General features: G+C 43.6%; 1 protein-coding gene across 1 annotated transcript in view; it reads right to left on the reverse strand.

Annotated features, from left to right (window-relative positions):
* Positions 1 to 21,965, reverse strand: part of LOC147084478 (NACHT, LRR and PYD domains-containing protein 3-like) — a 114,478-nt gene that overhangs the window by 8,083 nt on the left and 84,430 nt on the right. Inside the window, exons 6-8 of the mRNA XM_085979494.1 lie at positions 18,232 to 18,403; positions 18,061 to 18,126; positions 7,914 to 9,648 (exon numbers count right to left, since the gene is read on the reverse strand). Coding sequence (XP_085835620.1) covers positions 7,914 to 9,648; positions 18,061 to 18,126; positions 18,232 to 18,403 — 1,973 coding nt within the window. The remainder of the gene's footprint in view (positions 1 to 7,913; positions 9,649 to 18,060; positions 18,127 to 18,231; positions 18,404 to 21,965) is intronic.

The following is a 21,965-nucleotide window of genomic DNA, read 5'->3' on the forward strand; positions in this document are numbered from 1 at the left end:
CCTGCTCCGCCATTTAATGAGATCATAGCTGATCATCCAAACTCAGTACCCTTTCCCTGCTTTCTCCCCATATCCCTTGATCCCTTTAGACTTAAGGAATATATCTAACTCCTTCTTGAATACAGTTAAAGAATTGACTTCAACTGCCTTCTGTGGTAGAGAATTCCACAGGTTCACCACCCTCTGGGTGAAGAAATTCCTCCCCATCTCAGCCATAAATGGCTTACCCCGTATCCTTAGTCTGTGACCCTTGGTTCTGGACGTACCCACCATCGGGAACATCCTTCCTCCATCTAGTCTGTCTAGTCCTGTTAAAATTTTATAAGTTTCAATGATATCCCCTCTCATTCTTCTAAACTCTAGCGAATACAAGCCCAATCGACCCAATCTCTCTTCATACATCATTCCTGCCATCCCAGGTATCAGTCTGGTGAATCTTCGCTGCACTCCCTCCATGGCAAGAACATCCTTCCTCAGATAAGGCGACCAAAACTGCACACATTACTTAAGGTGTGGTCTCACCAAGGCCCTCTACAACTGCAGCAAGTCATCCTTCTTCCTGTACTCGAACCCTCTCGCTATGAAGGCTAACATACAAATTGCCTTCTTAACCGCCTGCTGCACCTGCATGCTTACCTTCAGCGACTGGTGCACAAGGACACCCAGGTCTCGTTGCACATCCCCTTCTCCCAATCTATTGCCTTTCAAATAATAAACTGCCTTTTTGTTTTTGCCAGCAAAGTGGATAACCTCGCATTTATCCACATTATACTGCATCTGCAATGCAACCACCCAATCACCCAGCCTGTCCAAATCAAACTGGAGTTTCTCGGCATCTTCCTCAAAGCATACACACGCGCACCCAGCTTTGTGTCACCTGCAAACTTGAAGATATGACTTCTAATTGCCTCGTCTAGATCATTAATGTATATTGTGAATAGCTGGGATCCTAGCATCGATCCCCGGAGTACCCCACCAGTCACTGCCTGCCACTCAGAAAAAGACCCATTTATTCCAACTCTTTGCTATCTGACAGAAGGCAGAGAGCTGGGATAAATGATTCATTCTCGGACAGGCAATCAGTAACTAGTGGTGTTCCACAGGGGTCCCCAACACTTTACAATCTATATTAACGATTTGGAGGAGGGGACCGAGTGCAACATGTTAAAGTTTGCAGATGATACAAAGATGGGATGGAAAGTAGTGAGTGAGGAGGACATAAAAAACCTGCAAAGGGACATAGACTGGCTAAGTAAGTTGGCAGAGATTTGGCAGATGGAATACAATACTGGAAAGTGTGAGGTTATGCACTTTGGCAGGAAAAATCATAGAGTAAGTTATTATCTTAATGGCAAGAAACGGGAAAGTACTGCAGTACAAAGGGATCTGGGGGTCCTGGTGCACGAAACTCAAAAAGTTAGTATGCAGGTGCAGCAAGTGATCAAGAAGGCCAATGGAATGTTGGCTTTTATTGCTAGGTGGATGGAATATAAAAACAGGGAGGTATTGCTGCAGTTGTACAAGGTACTGGTGAGACCGCACCTGGAATACTGCATACAGTTTTGGTGTCCATACTTAAGAAAAGACATACTTGCTCTCGAGTCAGTACAAAGAAGGTTGACTCGGTTAATCCCGGGGATGAGGGGGTGGTCATATGAGGAGAGGTTGAGTACATTGGGACTCTACTCATTGGTGTTCAGAAGAATGAGAGGCGATCTTATTGAAACATATAAGATTGTGAAGGGGCTTGATCGGGTGGATGCGGTGAGGATGTTCCCAATGATGGGTGAAATTAGAACTAGGGGGCATAATCTTAAAATAAGGGGCTGCTCTTTCAAAACTGAGATGAGGAGAAACTTCTTCACTCAGAGGGTGGTAGGTTTGTGGAATTTGCTGCCCCAGAAAGCTGTGGAAGCTACATCATTATATAAATTTAAAACAGAAATAGATAGTTTCCAAGAAGTAAAGGGAATTAAGGGTTACGGGGAGTGGGCAGGAAATTGGACATGAGTCTAGGTTCGGAATGGTCATGGCCTTGTGGGTAGTGGAGTGGGCCCAGGGGCCGTGCAGCCTGGTTCTGCTCCTACTGTGTTCTAATTCTGTGTTAGATTTCAGGAGATGGTTTTATTCCTGTTCCTGGCTGGGGTGGAGATCGCCTTTACAGAAGGTAAGTACTGTAGAAAATATAGGGATAGAGTGATCTCCTGGAAGAATTTCGATCGCCTAGATGGGTCAGAGAGGAATTTCCCAGATTTTTTTTCCCAAATTGGCCATTGGGTCTTTATCTGGTTTCTCGCCTCTCCCGGGAGATCACATGGGTTCGGGTGGGTGCACGGTGATAGAAGATTTGAGGTTAGGATCAGATCAGCCATGATCTTATTGAATGGTGGAGCAGGCTCGAGGGGCCGGTTGGCCTACCCCTGCTCCTATTTCTTATGTTCTTATGTAAGGTAGGGACAGGGTACTGAATTTGGATGATCAGCCATGATCCAATTGAATGGCGGAGCAGGCTCGAAGGGGTTGCGGTACCCCACTAGTCACTGCCTGCCACTCGGAAAAAGACCAGTTTATTCCAACACTTTGCTTTCTGTCTGCCAACCAGTGCTCTATCCAAGTCAGTACCTTGCCCCAATCCCATGTGCCTTAACTTTACACGCTAATCTGTTATACACGAACTTATCGAAAGCCTTCTGAAAGTCCAAATACACCACATCCACTGGTTCTCACTTATCTATTTTACCAGTTACATCCTCAAAATATTCCAGTAGATTAATCAAGCACGATTTACCCTTTGTAAATACATGTTGACTTTTTCAGATCCTGTCACTGTTTTCATTCAGTTCCTCCCTCTCATTAGACCCTATGTTCCTCGACATCTCTGGGGGGTTATCTGTGTCCTCCTTTGTGAAGACAGAACCAAATTATGCATTTAATTGGTCAACCATTCTTTTTTACCCAATATAAGTCCCCCCAATTCTGACTGCAAGGGACCTACGCTTGATTCAATAATCTTTTTCTCTTCACATATCTGTAGAAGCTTTTACAATCAGTTTTTATGTTCCCCGAAAAGTTACTCTCATACTCTATTTTCCCCCTCTTAATTTATCATTTTGTCATAAGAACAAAAGAACATAAGAAATAGGAGCAGGAGTAGGCCAATCGGCCCCTCGAGCCATTTAATAAGATCATGGCTGATCTGATCCTAACCGCCAATCCACTATCACAGAACCATCTCCTGAATCTAACAGAATTAGACACACGAAATAGGAGCAGGATAAGGCTACACGGCCCCTGGGCCCGCTCCGCTACCCACAGGGCCATGTCCGATCCGAAACTAGACTCATGTCCAAATCCCTGCCCGCTCCCCGTAACCCTTAATTCCCTTTACTTCTAGGAAACTGTCTATTTCTATTTTAAATTTATGTAATGATGTAGCTTCTACAGCTTTTTGAGGCAGCATATTCCATTGACCTTCCACCCTCTGAGTGAAGTAGTTCCTCCTCATCTCAGTTTTGAAAGAGCAGCCCCTTATTCTAAGACTATGCCCCCTAGTTCTAGTTTCACACATCATCGGGAACATCCTCCCCGCATCCACCTGATCCAACCCCTTCACATATGTTTCAATAAGATCGCCTCTCATTCTTATGAACTCCAATGAGTAGAGTCCCAATCTACTCATCCTCTCCTCATATGTCTATCTCCTCATCCCCGGGATTAACCGAGTGAACCTTCTTTGTACTGACTCGAGAGCAAGTATGTCTTTTCTTAAGTATGGACACCATAACTGTATGCAATATTCCAGGTGCGGTCTCGCCAATACCTTGTACATCTGAAGCAATACCTCCATATTTTTATATTCTATCCCCTTAGCAATGAAAGCCAACATTCCATTGGCCTTCTTAATCACTTGCTGCACCTGCATACTAATCTTTTGAGTTTCGTGCACCAGGACCCCCAGATCCCTTTGTTCTTCAGTACTTTCCAATTTCTTGCCATTAAGATAATAGCTTGCTCTACGATTTTTCCTGCCAAAGTGCATAACCTCACACTTTCCAGTATTGTATTCCATCTGCCAAATCTCTGCCCACTTACTTAGCCTGTCTATGTCCCCTTGCAGGTTTTTTATGTCCTCCTCACTCACTACATTCCCTCCCATCTTAGTATCATCTGCAAACTTTGATATGTTACACTCGGTCCCCTCCTCCATATCGGTAAAAAAGATTGTAAAGAGTTGGGGCCCAGCACCGCCCCCTGCGGAGCACCACTAGTTACTGATTGCCATTCTGAGAATTATCCATTTAACCCAACTCCCTGCCTTCTGTTAGATAGCCAATCCTCTATCCATGCCAGAATATTACCCCAATCCCGTGATTTTTTAGCTTAGCAAGAATCTTTTGTGTGGCACCTTGTCAAATGCCTTTTGGAAGTCTAAATACACTGCGTCCACTGGTTCCCCTTTATCCACCCTCTATGTTACTTCCTCAAAGAACTCAAGCAAATTTGTCAAACATGACTTCCCCTTCATAAAACCATGCTGACTTTGTCCTATTAAATGATGATTATCCAAATGTCCTGTTACTGTCTCCTTACAATGGACTCCAAAATTTTACCTACCGCAGATGTTAGGCTAACCGGTCTATAGTTTCCAGCCTTCTGTCTACTGCCCTTTTTAAATAAGAGTGTTACATTAGCAATTTTCCAGTCTGCCGGGACCTTTGCTGAGTCCAGGGAGTTTTGGAAAATTATTATCAATGCATCCACAATCCCTGCCGCCACTTCCCTCAAGACCCTAGGATGTAAGCCATCAGGTCCAGGTGATTTATCTGCCTTGAGTCCCATTATTTTACCGAGTACCACTTCCTTAGTGATTTTGATCGTGTTTAGCTCCTCCCCCCCTTTAGCCTCCTGTTTGTCCAGTGTTGGGATATTCTTACTGTCTTCTACTGTAAAGACTGATGCAAAATATTCATTCAGTGTCTTTGCCATGTCCATATTTCCCACCATTAATTTCCCGGTCTCATCCTCTAAGGGACCAACATTTACTTTAGCCACCCTTTTTCTTTTTATATAACTATAAAAACTCTTACTATCTGTTTTTTATATTTTATGCTAATTTACTTTCATAATCCATCTTCCCTTTCTTAATCAATCTTTTTGTTATTTTTTGATGTCTTTTAAAGTTTTCCCAATCCTCTATCCTCCCACTAGATTTGGCTACCTTATAAGCCCTTGCTTTTAGTCGAATACTATCCTTAATTTCTTTACTTAGCCACGGATGGCTGTCTTTTCTTTTACACCCTTTTCTTCTCAGTGGAATATATATTTTTTGGAAGTTGTAAAATAACTCCTTTGCTGAATCCTAAACTGCTCCCGATCCTCAAGTTTGCTGATTTTTTGGAAGTTGTAAAATAACTCCTTTGCTGAATCCTAAACTGCTCCCGATCCTCAAGTTTGCTGATTTTTCTGGCTAATTTCCCTTGTTAGCCACGGTTGCGTCAACTTTTTTGTTTTATTTTTATGCCAGACAGTGATGAACAAATTCTGTAGTTCATCCATGTGATCTTTAAATGTTTGCCATTGCCTCTCCACCATCAACCACTTAAGTAACGTTCCCCAATCCATCCTAGCCAACTCGTGCCTCATACCATCATAGTTTCCTTTATATAAAATATAAGCACCCTATTCTCTGAGTCAACTACTTCACTCTCCATCTTAATGAAGAATTCTATCATCTAATGATCGCTCCTCCGCAAGGGGCCTCGCACAATAGGGTTGCTAATTAATTCTTTCTCATTATTAATACCCAGTCTAAGATGGCCTGATCTCCAGCCGGTTCCTTGACATATTGGTCCAGGAAACCAACCCGTATACACTCTAGGAATTCCTCCTCCACAGTATTGTTACTAATTGGTTAGTGCAACCTATAAGTAGATTAAAGTCACCCATGATAACTTCTGTGCCCTTATTGCACACGTCTCTAATTTCCCGTTTAATGCCATCCCCAATCTCAGCATTACTGTTTGGGGTTCTGTATACAACTCCCACTAACTTTTTCTGCCCCTTGGTATTTCTCATCTCTACCCATACAGATTCCACATCATCAGAGCCAATATCCTTCCTTTCTATTGTTTTAATCTCCTCTTTAACCAGAAATGCTACCTCACCTCCTTTTCCTTTTGGCCTGTCCTTCCTGAATATTGAATACCCTGGATGTTGAATTCCCAGCCTTGGTCACCCTGCAGCCACGTCTCCGTAATCCCGATTATATCATGTCCGTTTACATCTATTTGTGCAGCTAATTCCTCCACCTTATTATGAATGCTCCTCGCATTCAGACACAAAGCCTTAAGGCTTGTTTTTTAACACTCTTAGTCCTTTTTGAATTATTATTTACTGTGGCCCTGTTTGATTTACACTCTTGATTTCGCTGCCTTCCACTTTTGCTTTTCTCCTTCCTGTCTTTTGCTTCTATGCTTGCTTCCATTTCATCTGTCTCCCTGCACAGGTTCCCAACCCGCTGCCATTTTAGTTAAAACACTCACCAACAGCACTAGCAAACACTCCCCCTAGAACATCGATCCCATTCCTGCCCAGGTGCAAACCATCCAGTTTGTACTGGTTCCACCTCCCCCAGAACCGGTTCCAATGTCCCAGGAATTTGAATGGCTCCCCCTTGCATATTCCTCTAGCCACGTATTCATCTGAAATATCCTTCTATTTCTACTCTGACTAGCACGTGGCACTGGTAGCAATCCTGAGATTACTACTTTTGAGGGTCTACTTTTTAATTTACCTCCTAACTCTCTATATTAAGCTTTTAGGGCCTCATCCCGTTTTTTTACCTATATTGTTGGTCCATATATTCACCATGACAATTGGCTGTTCTTCCTACCCCTCCAGAATGCCCTGCAGCCTCTCTGAGACATACTTGACCCTTGCACCAGAGAGCCAACATACCATCCTGGAGTCTCGTTTGCGGCCGCAGAAATTCCTATCTGTTCCCCTTACAATAGAATCCCCTATCACTATAGCTCTCCCGTTCTTTTTCCTCCCGTCCTGTGCAGCAGAACCCCACCCATGGTGCCAGGGAGTTAGCTACTACTGCTCACTTTATACCTATTAAACTGGCCCTACATATATTTCAGGTGCAACTGGCCCGAATGTTTTTGCGGAATTTCTGGAAGTTCCCTCCCTGAGCGGGGCCTCACACACACGGGGTGGATCATGGGGAATTCCTGGATTCACTGCCCCCGGTTTACTCAGGAGCCGCTCGCTGTGTGCGAGGCCCCACCGCTGGCTGGTGTGTGTCTGCACTCCGTTTAGATTAGAACCTTTTCACCAGCAGGTTTAAGATCCTGAATATCAATCTTTACTCAATGTTCAGGACTGTGAATAATTGTAAACAATTACAGCTGAAAGAATTCCCGATTCCCCAATATTCCCAATCCAGGAAACTACCCCCTCGACAGGAAACACCCTGCACGGTGTTGGAGTAAATATCGAACTGTTAGTGATTTAAACTCGGGTTTCTTTCCTGTTTCTAGTTGAAATGGTGGATGTGGAAAACATTTTAAATCAATTTTATCTTTACTGCCGGATTATGTTTTATGTTTACATTCTGCTGCCATGCTTATTAAATATGATTAATTTAATTAAATTATCAGACTGGAAGTGACCTGTGTTTGCTGATCTGATAAAGACTGTAAAATCCCTACTTGTTCACAAGGGTCCATTTTAGTTTCTCCAGTCCTTAGGGAATTACTAACTGAGCCCCTTATTATTGGTCATATTTTTGTTGAATCTGATTCTCTCTGGTTTAACTGAACTGTTTGTTTCCCTACATTACGGAGCCACAACACAATCCCTGACTGTTCTTCAAATCGCCCAACAGTTAGAGACAAATAAACAGTTACCTCAACACATTGCATTTGTGCAGTACGGGTCCCAACCGCTGGAGTCCTTCACACTGAATGTAGCAGTCTCCTAGATCGAGTTCTTTTATTGTATCACAGAATCCAATGATGTGAGACAGGACCGCACAGTCAATCGGGGTCAATGTCAATCCACGAAATGTAAGTGATTCCACAGATCCCACTGTGGCCCGAGCTAGTGCATTATTCTGAGACTCAAACAGGTAGTGGAATGTTTTCAGGAGGTTCCTTTTACCAGTTCCATTCTCTGTTTCTCCAATCTGTCCTTCAATCTTCTCCTTCACCCAGTCAATCACTCGGTAGGTTGTTTGATGAAGAAATCGACCCAGAAACAACTCCAGGGGCCGAGCTGCCTGTGGGGAGGAGAGACCAGCAACAAAACGGAGAAATATCTCAAATCGCCCATCTTCCTTGCTGTGGGCTTCTCTGAGGAGTTTCAGGATGTCCCCGGGATCTGGAGTCAGGAATTGTGCGAGTGCGGCTACAAACTCTTGGATGGTGAGGTGCGGGAACGTGTACACCACGCTCTGGACAGATTCATCTCTCTCCAAAAGTTCCATCATGAACCCAGACAGGAACTGGGAAGGTTGCAGATTGTACTTAATCAAATCTCCATTTCCAAAAACAATCTTCTTCTCGGAGACTCCTGTGAAGGCCATCTCACCAAGCTTCAGTAACACATCACGTGGGCTTTCAATCTCTCGGCCATGGCTTTTCAGAATGTTGTATATAAAGCAGGAATATAGTTGGGTGATGGTCTTGGGAACTCGCTGCTGATTCCTGTCTCTTTGTGTAAAGAAGGGACCCAGCGAGAGGCCGAGTATCAAGCAGTAGGAAGGGTTGTAGCTCATGGTGTACAGGATCTCGTTCTCTTCCACGTGTTTGAAAACAGCTGCTGCCACCGTCTGAGCTTCAAAAAACTTGTTGAAAAATTCCTTCCGCTCTTCAACAAATCCCAGGATTTCAGCCCAGACACTGATCTCAGCCTTTTCCAATAAATGTAATGCAGTGGGGCGGCTGGTCACTAGCACTGAACATCCTGGGAGCAGCTTGTGCTGTATTAAACTGTACACAATGTCAGACACTTCACACCAGTCTTCAGGATCTGTGCACATGTGCTGAGGATCAGTATTTCTCCGATTGTCAGCAAAATCGATGCTGTCCTTAAATTCATCCAAACCATCGAATATAAACAGCAATCCCTCTGGGTTCTTCCAGAGCTCCCTAAGAATATTCCCAAAGTAAGGATACAGATCCAGTATCAGATTCCTCAGGTTTATTCTACAGTTAATAGCGTTCAAATCCCGGAATTTAAAACTGAAAACAAATTGAAAGTTTGGGTATATTTTCCCAGTGGCCCAGTCATGAACAATCTTTTGTACCATTGTTGTTTTTCCAATCCCCGGGACTCCGCTCACTGCTCCTGAACTCCCAGATTTGGATTTTCTCCGGGAAAAACAGCTCTGGAACAATTGATCAGTTCGGATTTTTTCCAGCTCTCCCCGGAGATGTTTCTCTCTCCACTCTTCATGGTCTCGGCCTCTTGCCAGCAATTCATGTTCCACAAGTGTCCGATCTCGAACAGTAGAAATGATCGTTACTTCAGCGTATCGATCAATCAGCTGGAAAATCTTAACCTTCTCCTTAATTAGGATAGTGTTCACTCTCAAGGTTTCAGTTTGCACCCGGAGTGTTTCCTTGTGTTTATGTTGAACATCTTCAATTAGAACAGAGAGAAAGTGGTCTCTATGTTAGTTGAATTGACATAAAGACAACATCTCAATAACATTTCATTATTCAGTAAAATTTTGCAAGGTTTAATTCACAGCTTCAATAGAGGTGCGTGTAGAAATTAAATCTCAGTTAATGGAAACCTCGTTTGAAAGTGAACAATGGCCGAGAAGAGTTTCAATCCTCACTTGATTCTAATATTCACTGAACATGCAGGTTTCAATGATATGACTTTTCCCTCTGATGGTTAATACTTTCCAGCCTGCCCTTTACTATTGATCTCCTCGAGGCTGGAGAAGAACTTGGAGTGGGAGGGGGAGGATCCAGTTGTCGTGGCCCACGTAGGAACCAAAGACAGAGGTATAACTAGGAAAGAGGTTCTGCTGAGGAAGTTTGAGGAGCTAGGTTCCAAATTAAAAAAAGGAACCTCAAAGGTAATAATCTATGGATTGGTACCTGAACGCCGCACAAATTGACATAGGGAGAAACAGAATAGAGGTTTAACTGTATGGCTCAACGAGTGGTGTGGGAGGAAGGGCTGTCAATTTATGGGGCACTGGCACCAGTACTGGGGAAAGAGGGAGCTGTTCCTTTGGCATGGGCTCCACGGGGCTGGGACCAGTGCCCTGGTGAACCGAATAACTGGGGCAGCAGACAGGGCATTAAACTAATGAAGGGGAGGGGGGTGGGAGGCTTCAGGAAAGAGTAAATTTAAAAGCAGTGAGAGAAATGTCAAGGCTCTAGAACAGAGTAGAGTTTTGAGTAAAAATAAGCAGAGAGCGCCAGGATGGGACTGAGAGATTAACAAAGGTAATAAGGCATCAGTGACTAAGGTGACATCAGGGAAAAACAGAAATAAGCTAAAGCTAATGGCACTATATCTGAATGTGTGAAGCATTTACAACAATCTGGATGAATTAATACTGCAGACAGAAATTAACAGGTATGATCGAATAGCCATAATGGAGACGTAGTTGCAAAGTGGCCAAGGTTGGGAACTAAATATTTCAGGATACTTAACTTCTAGAAGAGTTAAGCAAAATGGAAAAGGAGGAGGGTTAGCCCTGATAATAAAGGATGGAATAAAGACCGTAGAGAGAAAGCATCTTACGTCTGAGAATTAAGAAGTGGAGTCAGTTTGGGTGAAGCTAAGAAACAGCAAGGGGCTGAAAACATTGGTGGGAGTTGTGTTTCGGCACCCCAAACAGTAGTTGTAACGTAGGGCAGAGTACAAATCAGGAAATTAGAGGCGAATGTAACAAGGGTAATACAATAATCATGGGGGACTTTAACCTACAGAAAGACTGAGCAATCCAAATGTGCAGTAATACTGTGGAGGACGAATTCACGGAATGTATGCAAGTTAGGTTTGTAGATCAGTATGTTGAGGAACTAATTAGGGAACAGGCTATTTTAGATCTAGTATTGTGCAATAAGAAAGCATTAATTAATAACCTTGTAGTAAAGGGGCCTTTAGGGAAGAGTGACCATAATATGATAGAATTTTACATTGCGTTTAAAAGTGATTTAGTTAAATCTGAAACTAGGGTCTTAAATCTAAACAAAGCAAACTATGTAGTTATGAGGGACGAGTTGGCTAAGATAGATTGGGAAACTACATTAAAAGCTATGATGGTAGACAAACAATGGCTAGCATTTAAAGATTTAATACATAATTTACATTCCTTTAAGGCACAAAAACCCCACAGGAAAAGTGTTCCTACCGTGGCTAACAAGAGACGTTAAAGATAGTATTAGATCAAAGGAAGATGCTTACATTGTTGCCAAAAAGAGGAGTAAGCCTAAGGAGTGTATTTTAGAATTCAGCAAAAGAGGACCAGAAACTGATAATGAAAGGGAAAATAGAATGAGAGGACACATAAAAACAGACTGCAAAATCTGTTGTAGTTATGTAAAAAGGGAAAGATTTGCGAAAGTAAATGTGGGGTCTTTACAGGCTGAGACAGGAGAAATTTTAATGGGGAATAAGGAAATGGCAGATAAATTAAATAAATAGGTTGTGTCTCTCTTCGCGGAAGAAAAATGCAAAATAATTCCTGGAAATAGTGGAGAACCAAGGGTTCAGCGAGAATGAGGAACTGAAAGAAATTAGTATTAGTAAAAAGAAGTACTGGAGAAATTAATGGGACTGAAAGCCGACAAATCCCTTGGACCTGATAGCCTGCAGCATAGGGTTTTGAAAGAGTTGGCTATAGAGATAGTGGATGCACTGGATGCCATTTTCCAAAATTCCCTTGATTCTAGAACGGTCCCCGCAGATTGGAAGGTAGCAAATGTGATCGCATTATTTAAGAAAGGAGGGAGAGAGAAAATGGGGAACTACAGACCGGTTAGCCTGATATCAGCCATAGGGAAGATGATAGAATTTATTAATAAGGAAGTGATAACAGGGCACTTAGAAAATAATAATAGGATTGGGCAGATTCAAAATGGATTTATGAAAGGGAAATCGTGTTTGACGAATCTGTTAGAGATTTTTGAGGGTGTAACTAGCAGAATAGATAAGGGGGAACCAGTAGATATGGTGTACAGGAAACTTTGTGATATCCGGCACTGACGGGACCGAGCTGTTACCGTCCCATCAAAACTGCTGGACAAACCAGTGCTAATGTTGAAACATATGGAGGTTTTCAGCTCCGTGTGAATCAACAAACCCTGTTGCTTAGCAACAGCTTCTAAACAGTCGGCCCGTACCTTGCAAGCATCTCTGTAAATTAGCAACAGCTTTTGTGAGACCTTGCAGAGCCTGACTGGTGAAAAAAAAGGAACGTGAAGAATAAAAACCTAATGAAACGGCTCCTGACATTTGCTGGTGGATCGAGCATTCCGGACAGGTAACCTCCGGATAAACCAAAGTTTCCTGTATTTGGATTTTCAGAAGGCATTCAGTAAGGTACCACACAAGAGGTTGTTAAACAAAATTAGGGCTCATGGGATTGGGGGATAATATACCAGCATGGATTGAGGATTGGTTAACGGACAGAAGAGAGTAGGAATAAACGGGTCATTTTCTCGTTGGCAGGCTGTAACTAGTAGGGTACCGCAAGGATTAGAGCTTGGGCCTCAGCTATTCACAGTCTACATCAATGATTTGGATCAGCAAACCAAATGTTATATATCTAAGTTTGCTGATGATTCAATGCTGGGTGGGAATGTAAGCTGAGGAGGTTGCAAGAAGGCTTCAAGGGGATAAAGACAGGCTAAGTGCGTGGGCAAGAACATGGAATATTACGTGGAGAAAAGTGAATTTGTCCAATTTGGTAGGAAAAATAGAAAAGCAGAAATTTTTAAATGGTGAGAGATTGGGAAATGTTGGTGTTCAGAGGGACCTGGGTGTCCTTTTACACAAATCACAAATTTAACATGCAGGTAAAGCAAGCAATTAGGAAAGCAAATGGTATGTTGGCCTTTATTACAAGAGGATTTGAGTACAAGAGTAAAGACATCTTACTGCAGTTGTATAGGACCCTGGTGAGACCACAGCTGGAGTATTTTGTACAGTTTTGGTCTCCTTACCCATGGAAAGATATACTTGGCATAGAGAGAGAGTAACAAAGGTTCTCCAGCCTGGTTCCTGGGATGGGGGGATTTTCCTATGAGGAGAGATTGAGTAGACTAGGCCTATATTCTCTACAGTTCAGAAGAGTGGGAGCTGATCTCATTGAAACATACAAAATTCTTACAGAGCTTGAGAGGGTAGATGCAGGGAGGATGGTTCCCCTGGCTGGGGAGTCTAGAACCAGGGGTCACAGTCTCAGAATAAGGGGTGACCATTTAGGACTGAGATGATGGGACATTTCTTCACTCAGAGGGTGGTGAATCTTTGGAATTCTCTACCCCAGAGGGCTGTGGAGGCTCAGTCGTTGAGTATATTCAAGACAGAGATTGATAGATTTTTGAATATTAAGGGAATCAAGGGATATGGGGCTAGTGCAGGAAAGTGGAGATGAGGTAGAAGAACAACGATGATCTTATTGAATGGCGGAGCAGGCTCGAAGGATCAAATGGCCTCCTCCTGCTCTGATTTATTATGTTCATTACAAATCCACACACAATCCTGGTTATAAGACAGTAGACTTCTAGTGGATCAATCATTCGCACAGTCAGTGGTGCTTACAATCTTCAGAAATGGGAAATGGGACATTGGATATCTGTGGAAGAGGGACAGACTGTGAATGGTCAGAAGCCCACGATTATTTTATCAGAACTTGGGCACGTTATTTATGATATTTTGTACATTGGGTGATGGACAGACTGGGAAGGGAAGTAAGTTCCAATCGGCAGATTATTTGATCCTTAACTGAGATCCCAACCCCATATCCTGTCCATCACCAAGACCGCCTACTTCCACCTCCATAATATTGTCTGTCTCCGCTCTTGCCTCAGCTCATCTGCTGCTGAAACCCATACCAATGTCTACGTTACCTCCAGATGAACAACCCCAACCCTCTCCTGATCAGCCTCCCTATTCCAAAGCACTCTTGGTCAGCCTCCCACCTTGCACCCTCCAGAAACTTGAGGTCATTCAAAACTCTGCTGCCCCTAACCTAACTTGCCCCAAGTCCCGTTCACCCCTCACCCCATTCGTCGCTGACATACATCAGCGCTGCGTCCAGCAATGCCTCATTTTAAAATTAATCATTTTTGCATTCCGATCCCTCCATGACCTCACTCTCCCAATCCCTGTAGCTTCCTCCAGCCCTACATCCCGAGATCGCTGCACTCCTCCAATTCTAGCCTCTTACGCATTCCAAATTTTCATCATTCCATCATTGCCAGCCTTTTTTCAGCTTTCTTGGTCCTAAACTCTGGAATTCTCTCTTTAATCCTCACAGATCCTTAACAGAAATCCACTGTCCTTATATCAGGACTCGAACATGTTATCTGTGGTATTGTGGGCACTGAGCGAGAGACAGGCTGTGAAAGAACAGGAGATAATTTGCTGTTGCTTCAGGACTCTGTTTATCTGGTGTATTAACTCCACTTCCACAGTCACCTGATCACTGGTGAAGGTTACTGTCATTGTGAAGGTACAGAGGCGAATGAGAAAGATTATTCAAGGTATTAGGAGTTTAGGTTGAGGGGGCTAGTTGTGCTTTGTTTGGGCAAGAGACTTCTGTGTTGAAACGTTTTAATGGAATTCCCAACATTAGTGCAAGAAACAGGCTCACATTTACAAATTAATTAGTAACCGAGAAAATTGAAAGTCAGAAGTAGGAAGGGAAACCAAGGTAACTTTTTACCCCAAGGGTTATAGGGCGGGGGAACAGTTATCAGGGAAGAACACTAAAGGGGCAGTGTTAGTGGAGTACGGAGACAAGTAAATGCGATTCTGTGGATACACTGAGAGGAGGGCTAGTTGGGTTCATCTCTATAATAGAGAAATGCTCATTTGGGACAAATGGCCATTTGCTGTCCCTAATCATTACATAGGATACAGGCCATTAAACCCAACCAGTCCATGCCGGTGTTTATGCTTCACATGAGCCTCCTCCCGCCTTTCCTCATCTAAATCTATCAGCAGAACCCTCTATTCCCTTCTCCCTCATATGCTTGTCCAGCCTCCCCTTAAATGTACCTATACTATTCGCTTCAACCACTCCCTGTGGTAGCGAGTTCCACATTCTCACCACTCTCTGGGTAAAGAAGTTTTTCTGAATTCCCTGTTGGATTTCTTGGTGACTGTCTTTCTTGATGGGCTCTAGTTATGCTCTTCCCCACAATTGAAAACATTCTCTCTGTATCCACTCTATCAAAATGTATCATAATTTTAAAGACATATATTAGGTCACCCCTTAGCCTTCTTTTAATCAAGAGAAAATAGACCCAGCCTCTTCATCCTTTCCTGAGATGTATACCCTCGCATTACTGTTATCATCCTTGTAAATCTTCTCTGCACCCTCTCCAGTGCCTTTTTATAATATGGTGACCAGAACTGTACACTGTATTCTTAGTGTGATCTAACCAAGGTTCGACACAGGTTTAGCATAACTTCCCTACTTTTCAATTCTATCCCTCTAGAAATAAACCCTAGTGCTTGGCCTAGCTAACCTGTGTCGCAACATTTAGTGATTTGTGTATTTCTACTCAGGGATCCCTTTGTTGCTCTACCCCACCTAGACTCGCACCCTCCAAGTGATGGGCGACCTCCCTATTCTTCCTACCAAAATGTAGTACCTCACATCTTTCTGTGTTGCACTTCATCTGCCAATTATATGCCCATTCTGCAAGTTTATTAATGGCCTCCTGTTACTTGTTGCAGTCCTTCTCAGTACTGACTATCCTCCCCCCAGAATTTGGTGTCATCTGCAAATTTAAAAATTGTGTTTTTAATTCCTATGTCTAAATCATTAATGTGAATTGTGAACAGCAGTGGTCCCAGCAGTGATCCTTGTGGAACACCACTACCCACCTTCTGCCACTGTGAATAGCTATCCTTTACTCCTACTCTCTGCTTTCTGTCCTGAAGCCAGCCAGCAATCCATTCTGCTACTTGTCCCCTGACTCCACATTCTCTGACCTTGCTCATCAGTCTATTATGGGGTACCTTATCGAAGGCTTTTTGAAATCATATCCTGTTATATTGTGTTTCAGAAATTGTGAACCCAGAATTTGCGGTCGGAATGATGGCGAACTGACAGCATTTGCCATGATTCCTCCTTTGAAGCTGACTGCAACTTCGGGATTTTGGCACATGAGCAGGTGCATGCGAAAATCCTGAAGTTATGGTCTTGTCAATGACAGCTACGGAACTAACTGCGCTGTGCCCCCCCCCCCCACCCCACAGAGCCGGGAATCAGTGTCAATACCAGATCAGGGAAACTGAAGAGAAATTCAGCTCTTCGACAGTATGCACACTGTCCAATTCCTCACAAAACGTGAGATAGAAAGGAATTGCTGAAACTGGGGAATTAAAGCGTTATTACTAGTAAACAACTGTTAAGGGTCTGGAAACTAATTTTACTTTTGCACAGTTTGAAATTTGTCCATTTTAATAGAAATATTTGTTTTAAGAAGATTTTCAAAAGAAATATTTTAATGTTTGCCAATCTTTATATCAGGTTTGGGCAAACATTGAAATATTTATTTTGAAAATAACTGGACCAGCCTCATAAATACTATGGCGAGTGTCTCACCTTCAGACTCCCCAAAGCCTTGCCACCATCTACAAGGCACAAGTAAGGAGTGTGATTGAACTCTCCACTTGCCTGGATGAGTGCAGCTCCAACAACACTCAAGAAGCTCGACACCATCCAGGACAAAGCAGCCTGCTTGATTGTCACCCCATCCACCACCTTAAACATTCACTCCCTCCACCACCGGCGCACCGTGGCTGCAGTGTGTACCATCTACAAGAAACACTGCAGCATCTCGCCAAGGCTTCTTCGGCAGCACCTCCCAAAACCGCAACCTCTTCCACCTAGAAGGACAAGGGCAGCAGACAAATGGGACCACGACCTCCAAGTTCCCCTCCAAGTCACACACCATCCTGACTTAGAAGTGTATCACCGATCTTTCATCATCGCTAGATCAAATTCCTGGAACTCCCTCCCAAACAGCACCATGGGAGTACCTTCACCACACGGACTGCAGCGGTTCAAGAAGGCGGCTCACCACCACCTTCTCAAGGGCAACTAGGGATTGGCAATAAATGCAGGCCTTGCCAGCGGCACCCTGATCTCATAAACGAATTTTTTTTAAATTTTGATTTGAGTTAAAGTTCAGAAAACCCAACATTCTCGACACGGTGAACGTGAGAATCTTCTGCGAAAAGAACTTTGGGGCCAGCCTCCCCGAGGGCCCCACCATCACAGAAGCCAGTCTTCAGCCTATACAATTCACTCCAGATATCATGAAAGTGCACTGGATACAGCAAAGGCTATGGGCCCTGACAACAGCCCGGCTGTCGTGCGGAAGACCTGTGCTCCAGAACGAGCCACCCTATCAGTCTACTCTCAATCATCAGCAACGTGATGGAAGCTGTCTTCGACAGTGCTATCAACAGCACTTACTCACCAATAACCTGCTCACTGATGGCCGGTTTGGGTTCCGCCAAGACCACTCGGCTTCCAACCTCATTGCAGCCTTGGTCCAACCATGGACAAATAACTGAATTCCAGAGGTGAGGTGAGAGTGACTGCCTTGACATCAAGGCAGCATTTGACCGAGTGTGGCATCAAGGAGCCCTAGTAAAGCTGAAGTAAATGCAAAACGGGGGGAATATTCTCCACTAGCTTTTCCGCGTTTCAGATCTGGAGTCACTGTGGAGCATCCACGAGGCTGAGATCTATGTGGATAGCACGTTTAACGAGGTGGTCACACCACAGGTAAAGATTGTACATGCAGACAGGTTTGAACTCCCCATTTCGTCACTTACCTTTCAGGTTACCGGGTATTTCGGATAAACCTTCTGCGATGTTCATGTAATCAAATGGATCAGAACCTGTTTAAAACAATTAACTTTCATCAATTCAGATCTGGGTGATATTATAGTAAAATCTGCAGTGTTTGAATCTGTCATTGAATTCAGTGGGTGATGTAACCGTACCAAGTTCCTGTATTTCTTTCAGTATTTTGTTCAGCTTTGGTAACCTGTGGCGCATTTTCACCAAGGATTCCCACATCACCCTTCGGGCCCCAGAGCCTTTCTCCATCACCAGAGTTAGGAGAAGTTTGGAACTGTCCGCCCGGTTTCCCTTCTCCGCGAGCTCAGTGACTGCCTGTAAAGAATAGTAATGAATATATTGAGGAGATGAGTGAAAGACAAACACTGATAATGAGAAGGAAAGGATCTGCTCAGTGATGGGATCTCCCAATTGTTTTGAGCACAGAAAGCAGTCACTGGGACGAGTACTGACCCATTCTGAACATGGGCTGAGGATTCTGTAAACATCTTGATTCACTCATTAACGGGAAATAAATGAGATAAAAGGAAAATAGAAATCAGGAATATTGTTCTCGGAGAGTGAGGAATCACTGAGAATCTGCAATAGGTTTAATGTGATTAGTATTCTCTGTGCTTCAGTGTCCAACATGACATCAGATTCCTGATTGAGAATAAGATGCACTCGTTTCTCACACTTACTTCCTGCTTTCACACTTTGTTATTTACCAAGAACTAAACCAACAGCGAATCGGAACTCGAGTGGCAGGGAAGGGACGATTCTGAAGTGAGCGAAGCTGCTAGAAAACTACCTGAGCAATTACATCGACAAATCAAAGCAACCACTGTTGATTTATCGGTCACATAAATCGACCAAAAAAATGAAAAATCCAATTACATGTCCGTCGGTGATAGACATGTTTGACAACCATTATTTTGCACGCACGCTGCCAGTATGAAACCGCAGTAACCCAGGCACACGTGCAGCATATAATCAGGACCTTTATCATCAACAACTTTTATTTAAATAGCGGCTTTAACGTCGAAGAATGTCCCAAGGCCCTTCACATAGACGGAATCAGACAATGGACCCGAGAGAAAGCAGGATATACTATTAAAGATGACCAAAAACTAGAGGAACGGTAAATTTTAAGGAGAGAGGTGGCGAGGCAGAGGGGTTCAGAGAGTGAATTACAGAGTGTGGAGCCTTAGACAACTGAACGCTTGGCCACCAGTGGTGTTGTAAAGGAAGGGGTGCACAAGAGGCCAGAATCAGAACAACAGGGCAAAGGCAGCATAGTTTGGAGTAGCTGAAGTTTATGGAGGGGCAGGGTGGGAGGCCGACTAGGGGAGCATTGGAATAGTCGAGGCTGGAGTTGAAAAAAGCATGGGTGAGGGTTCAGCAGCAGATGGAATGAGGTAGGGCTGAAGACGGACAATATTAGAGACAGAAGTAGGTGGTCTTTGAAAAGGAATGTATATGGGGTGGGGAGTTCAGATTGAGGTTGGATGAAGAGATATTGGACAGTTTGCTTCAGCCTCAGTGGTCTAGTAGGAGGATGAAATGAAGTGGTGAGGAGGCGGAGTTTGTAGAATACGATGGCTTCAGTTTTCACACTGTTTAATTGGATAAAAGTTCAAACTCAAAAAACGGCACGATCTAATAAAAATACTGAATCTAAAACGTGGAAGAACATTAAACTATGCAACTATTAATATTTCATCCGTCAGTCATCCTCTCTATAACCAGAGTGGAGCGGAAATTCATCCACATAAATTTAATTGACATTTGCAGACTGAATGAGCTCAATTTCCTAATGTTCCTCTGGGGAGTGAGGATCCAGACCCAGAGCACAGGAGGAGGTAATTTACCCAGTAGTGCAAACTCCATTTTGGACGCTCCATTTATGGGAAGGACATTTTAACAAATGGGGAACAGTCTTGCGGATTCACTGGGGTGTTATCAGAAATGAGGAGCTATGTGTTATTTTTTAATTCATTCATGGGATGTGGGCGTTGCTGGCAAAATGAGCATGTATTGCCCATCCCTAGTTGCATTGAGAAGGTGGTGGTGAGCTGCCTTCTTGAACCGCTGCTGTCCGTGTGGTGAAGGTACTCCCACAGTGCTGTTAGGGAGGGAGTTCCAGGATTTCGACCCAGCGACGATGAAGGAACGGTGATATATTTCCAAGTCAGGATGGTGTGTGAATTGGAGGGGAACGTGGAGGTGATGGTGTTCCCATGTGCCTGCTGCCCTTGTCCTTCGAGGTGGGAGCGGTCGCGGGTTTGGGAGGTGCTGCCGAAGAAACCTTGGTGAGTTGCTGCAATGCATCTTGTAGATGGTACACACTGCAGCCTCGGTACGTCGCGTGTTTTGGTGGGGATTTGATCATCTGGGCTCATGCCACAAGAGTCAAGAAGATTAAGTGAGGAGTTGAGGGAAGTCTTCAAGATTCTGAACGCACATGATGAAATAAATAGCCCTTAAATTACGGTCTCTGTAATCCATTTGAAAGGCCTTGCAACTTTTGGAGCCGAAACTTGCAATCCGTCAATTTACGCCTTGACAGATCATCCAAACCGCCTGTAAAATGAGCATTGCTGGAGCAGAGATGGGCTATTTGCCCAACAATTGCCCACCCAGCTCTTATGGCTGCTAAAAGCAGGCCCAGGGCCTGCTTGCATCAGCATAATGGTTTATATAAGGCTTAAATAAAACATGTAAAAATCCAATATTATGCACATACATGTCAAATGAGTTTTTGCGAATATTGACCCGGATTCAGATGGCTAAAATTATTTATCAAAAAATTAAATTTTTATTGAGGTTGGTGCAATGAAGGATCTTTTGCATAAAATTGCAGTTCAGTACATTTATCATTATTATTATTCTGTACATTTATAATTATTTGGAGATTACATTGCTTATCATTAGGGGATTCCCTTTATAGATGATAGAAAAGGAATCCTCCTTTGTCATTGGAGAACCGGGCGCACGAGATCCCAGGCATGTTTCTGAACCACCTGTGTCACTGTGATCTGTTGGCCCTTACCCTGCCTCAACCTGGAGGCCCAAGACCAGAACTCATCACAGCCTGGACCCCAGCAGGTACTTTCAGAATTATTTAATGGGTCGGAATGTACTCCCGAGGTAGGCCTCCGACCGCAGAGTGTTTCCACTGTCTGTACAGAGGGGCAAACGTCGGCCAATTCGAAGTATTACGGGTAAGGTTAGATCCATTTATTTACCTACATTGTGGTTAGAATGCATAATTTACTCCCACAACCTGAAGCACTTGATAAATTATAACAATAGATAATTCTATTGTTTTTGAAAAATTGAGTTGTTAGTGTTTGTGGAGTGAACAACAACAGAAAGTGCTGGAAAACTCAGCAGGCCAGGCAACACCCGTGGAGAGAAATTAGAGTCGATATTTCGGGTCAAAACCCTTTGGCCGAAACGTCGACTCTAATTTCTCTCCACGGATGTTGCCTGGCCTGCTGAGTTTTTCCAGCATTTTCTGTTGTTATTTTGGATTTCCAGCATCTGCAGTATTTTGCTATCATACTAGGAAACTGGGAAGTTGGGAATAGCTAAGGTTGGATATTAATAGTAATAGGTAGTGAGCAGGAGGTTGGGAACACACTAGGTGGGATATTAATGGTAATGGCTAGAGAGCAGGAGGTTGGGATTAGACTAGGTGGGATATTAACGGTAATGGGTAGAGAGCAGGTGGTTGGGATTAGACGAGGTGGGATATTAACAGTAATGGGCAGTGAGCAGGAGGTTGGGATAAGACTAGGTGGGATATTAACAGTTATGGGCAGAGAGCAGGAGGTTGGGATGAGACTAGGTGGGATATTAACGGTAATGGGTAGTGAGCAGGAGGTTGGGATTA

Source organism: Somniosus microcephalus, unplaced genomic scaffold (genome assembly GCF_052327205.1).
Source record: "Somniosus microcephalus isolate GS21.2 unplaced genomic scaffold, FLI_Smic_1.0 unresolved_chr9, whole genome shotgun sequence".
Taxonomy (NCBI): Eukaryota; Metazoa; Chordata; class Chondrichthyes; order Squaliformes; family Somniosidae; genus Somniosus; species Somniosus microcephalus.